At 34.7% G+C, this 4,556-nt stretch overlaps 1 protein-coding gene across 1 annotated transcript; it reads left to right on the top strand.

The window, feature by feature from the left end:
- Window positions 1-1,426: 1,426 nt before the first annotated feature.
- On the top strand, window positions 1,427-3,977 carry LOC143192032 (uncharacterized). The gene is made up of 2 exons (XM_076397489.1): window positions 1,427-1,783; window positions 1,886-3,977. The coding sequence occupies exons 1-2, from the start codon at window positions 1,507-1,509 to the stop codon at window positions 3,826-3,828; spliced, it is 2,220 nt and encodes a 739-aa protein (XP_076253604.1). The 5' UTR covers window positions 1,427-1,506; the 3' UTR covers window positions 3,829-3,977.
- The last annotated feature ends 579 nt before the right edge of the window (window positions 3,978-4,556 follow it).

The following is a 4,556-nucleotide window of genomic DNA, read 5'->3' as shown; positions in this document are numbered from 1 at the left end:
GTTGCCGTAAATCTGCAATAGTCCCAACAAGATGAAAATAATCGAAAGTAACACACAATCTTATATATAAAAATGAATCGCAAAATATGTTCCTAAGCGCATAACTCAACAACGCCTGGACCAATTTGGCCAAATCTTTTTTTAAAATGTTCGTTGAAGTTCAGGGATGGTTTTTACGGCGAGAAAACGAACGAAAATTAGAATTATTGCTGGAAAAACCCTAAAAATAGCCCTTTTTGTTTGAATTTGTTTCGTGTATCAGTTGACAATTCATCTGTCATCTGTCAAAAGTCATCTGTAACAGACAACTTTTTTTTTTTAAATTTGATATGACTTGAACTCAAATCCTTTTAATCCGTACGAATTGTTTTATTTATTTAAAATTTTTTATTTGTTTAAAATTTAATTCAAATTTTAAATAAATAAAACAATTTGTACGGCTTAAAAGGATTTGAGTTCAAGTCATATCAAATTTAAAAAAAAAAGTTGTCTGTTACAGATGACTTTTGACAGATGACAGATGAATTGTCAAGTGATACACGAAACAAATTCGTATATCGTGTTTTGTGCAGAGTGTTTAGTTAGTTAGTGTTTGTTTAGTTCGTGATTAGTGAAAAAATAATTTATATTTGATTCGCGTGAAGCGCGAGCGCGACATTCAACTAATAATCGCGCAAGTTTGAATCCAGCTGCTTTCAGTTACGATGTGTCAATTGACTACAGTAACTACCAATGTGTTGTTATTGGTTCTATGAACTTGGTTTGCTCACACTGTAAGGCATTAAAATACAAAAACGAAGCCAATGGATTGTGTTGCGCAAATGGTAAAGTGAAATTGATACAATTGGATCCACCACCAGAACCATTGTACTCATTGGTTTCAGGAATAGGAACAGATTCTATACACTTTTTGACACATATTCAACAATATAACAATTGCTTTCAAATGACTTCATTTGGGGCAACAAATGCAGCTCGGGAAAATTTTATGCCAACTTTCAAGGTATGTATTATAGCAGTTACTCATAATTATTTTAGCGAACAAAATTTTCTGTCACCAAAGTTAAGATGTGTTACTAATCTTCAATTTCTTAATCATTACGAAATATATCACTTAGTCATCATATTATATGGTGATTCAGTTTCAGTGACACTTTTATTATATTTTATATTTGATAGATATTAGTTAAAACTAAATATATACTTTTTAAGATCAAATATTATTTAAGTTTGATCATTGACAATCCATTAATTTATACCACACCATAATATTTTTTTTATTTACAGATACAAGGGCAAATATATCACAGAGCAGGTTCACTGTTACCAGTGTCAGATAGCGACAACAAATTCCTGCAAATTTATTTTATGGGCAATTCACCACAAGAAATTGATCTGCGTTGTGCACATAACAATTTAGTAAAAAGGTCTATTGTAGAACAATTACAAACTTTATTTCATCAACACAATCAATTGATTATATTGTTTAAAACTGCCCTGGATCTGATGCCATCCGATAATCACAAAATTGTAATCAGAGCTGATAAAACACCTGCAGGTCAACATACAAGACGTTTTAATGCACCAACTATTGATGAAGTTGCTATCGTTGTAGTTGGAGAAAACTTGGAATCCCGTGATATTGTTTTACATCGTCGGAATTTTCAATTACAACCTATAAAGGAAACACACCGCTCATATGATGCACTGCAATATCCCATTATATTTTGGCAAGGTGAAGATGGCTACGATTTATCAATAAAAATGATAAATCCCATTACAGGTAACTAAAATATTAGTTTAGCTATGGCGATAATATCTCAGTCACTATATTATGTATTTTAATTTTATATTTGAATGTTATTAAAACAAAATCTGTTTACAGGTTCTGAAACCAACAAAAAAGTCAGTTCAATGAACTATTATTCATACCGCCTAATGATTCGGGAAAATGCAGATAATCGCATATTGAAATGTCGGCGATTATATCACAAATATGTTGATGACATGTATGTTAAAATTGAAACGGAGAGATTAACATTCATCAGGTTGAATCAAACCAAACTCCGATCTGAAGAGTATATTCACCTTCGAGATGCGATTAATACTGATGGAAATGCACAGAATGTCGGTCGGATGACTATTCTTCCAGCAACATACATCGGAAGCCCTCGGCATATGCACGAATATGCTCAAGATGCCATGTCGTATGTTCGTCATTATGGTACAGCAGATTTGTTCATCACATTTACATGCAATCCGCAATGGATAGAAATTAAGCAGGAGTTATTACCTGGGAAATCATCCATTGATCGTCATGATATTACAGCCAGAGTCTTTAGACAAAAGTTGAAATCTTTAATGAATTTCATCGTAAAACATAATGTGTTTGGTGAGACACGCTGCTGGATGTATTCTGTGGAGTGGCAGAAACGAGGATTGCCACATGCACACATTTTGATTTGGTTGGTTGAAAAGATAAGGCCAAATGAAGTTGATGCAGTGATATCAGCTGAAATCCCTAATGTACAAGTAGATCCTGGATTGCATGAGGTAGTTATCAAAAACATGATACATGGTCCCTGTGGAACTCTTAATCAAAATTCACCGTGTATGATGGATGGTAAATGTTCAAAACGATATCCACGGACATTAATATCGGAAACAATTACTGGTAATGACGGTTATCCATTGTATCGTCGCAGATCGACAGCAGACAATGGAAAATCAACAATTGTCAAATTAAATCAACAAGATATTGAAATAGATAATCGTTGGATTGTTCCATATTCACCCATTTTATCAAAGACATTCAAAGCACACATCAACGTTGAATCTTGCCATTCAGTGAAATCGATTAAATACATTTGCAAATATGTAAGCAAAGGGAGTGATATGGCTGTGATTGAAATTGGTGCAGAGAATTCTAATGATGAAGTTACCCAATACCAAATGGGCCGCTATGTCAGTAGTAATGAAGCAGTTTGGCGAATATTTTCTTTTCCTATTCATGAGAGACACCCTTCTGTTGTTCACTTAGCTGTGCATTTAGAAAATGGACAAAGAGTGTATTTTACAGCACAGAACGCAGTACAAAGAGCTGCTCAGCCACCATCTACTACATTAACCAGTTTTTTTGAGACATGCCAAAACGATGATTTCGCACAAACATTGCTATATTCTGAAATGCCAAAATATTATACCTGGAATCAATCCTCAAGGAGATTTATACGACGGAAACAAGGAAAACCAGTTCCAGGATATACAGATGTATATTCCACCGATGCGATTGGCCGGATTTATTCAGTACATCCAAGCAATGATGAATGTTTTTATTTACGACAGCTATTAGTCAATGTACGTGGCCCAACATCATCCCAACAGTTACGAACTGTTGATGGTGAATTGTGTGGATCCTACAGAGAAGCCTGTCAACGTTTGCAATTGCTTGAAAATGACGCTCATTGGGATCAAACTCTCAATGATGCTGTAATATCATCACACACTCATCAAATACGAACATTGTTTTCTATAATCATATCTACATGCTTCCCATCAAACCCAATTGATTTGTGGATGAAGTACAAAGATTATATGTGTGATGATATTTTGTATCAAATACGGAATAGAATGGGAAATCCAAATATACAAATCAGTGAAGAAATTTACAATGAAGCATTGATTTCAATTGAGGACATGTGCTTGATAATGTCAAACAAACTATTAATTCAATTAGGCCTGACCGCGCCCAATCGTCCAATGCATGACGCTTTTAACCAAGAGTTGCATCGAGAAAGACTGTATGATCTCAACGCTTTGAAAGAATAAATTCAAACAAATCTTCCACTGTTAAATGAACAACAGAAGTATGTATTTGAAACTCTTATGAAAGTAACAAATGATGAAACTGGAGGGATTTATTTCTTAGATGCACCTGGTGGTACAGGAAAAACTTTTTTATTTCATTAATATTAGCAACAATTCGCTCACAAAATAAAATTGCACTTGCACTCGCTTCGTCGGGAATCGCAGCAACTTTGCTTGAAGGTGGTCGAACAGCCCATTCAGCACTAAAATTGCCATTAAATATGCAAAGCAATGAAACTCCAACCTGCAACGTTTCGAAGAACTCTGCAATGGCAAAGGTTTTGCAGCAATGTAAATTGATTGTTTGGGATGAATGCACGATGGCACATAAAAAATCTTTGGAGGCTTTAGACAGAACCTTAAAAGATCTACGTAGCAATAATAACCGATTTGGTGGTGCAATGATTTTATTAGCAGGAGATTTTCGTCAAACATTGCCAGTGATTCCACGATCAACGCCAGCTGATGAACTCAATGCATGTCTAAAGTCCTCCAATTTGTGGAAACATGTTAAAGTACTTCATTTAAGCAAGAATATGCGTGTCGAGTTGCAAAATGACCAATCTGGAAACATATTCTCTAAACAACTCATTGACATTGGTAATGGCAAATTTCCTATAGACATGTTGACGGCTTGCTTTTGCTATGACTATAAACAAGTCCCAGGGGCAATCATTAAGTGTTTGTGG

This window comes from Rhynchophorus ferrugineus, unplaced genomic scaffold, assembly GCF_030347505.1.
Source record: "Rhynchophorus ferrugineus isolate W39M unplaced genomic scaffold, kcgeb_rfMv2 rfM2, whole genome shotgun sequence".
NCBI lineage: Eukaryota > Metazoa > Arthropoda > Insecta > Coleoptera > Curculionidae > Rhynchophorus > Rhynchophorus ferrugineus.
Note: the sequence above shows the minus strand (reverse complement) of the source record. Positions and strands in the feature narration are given on the sequence as shown.

Coding starts and splice junctions, on each gene's coding strand:
- LOC143192032 (XM_076397489.1), top strand. CDS start 1,507: ATGCCATCCGATAATCACAAAATTGTAATCAGAGCTGATAAAACACCT. Junction 1,784..1,885: donor AATGATAAATCCCATTACAG/GTAACTAAAATA, acceptor ATCTGTTTACAG/GTTCTGAAACCAACAAAAAA.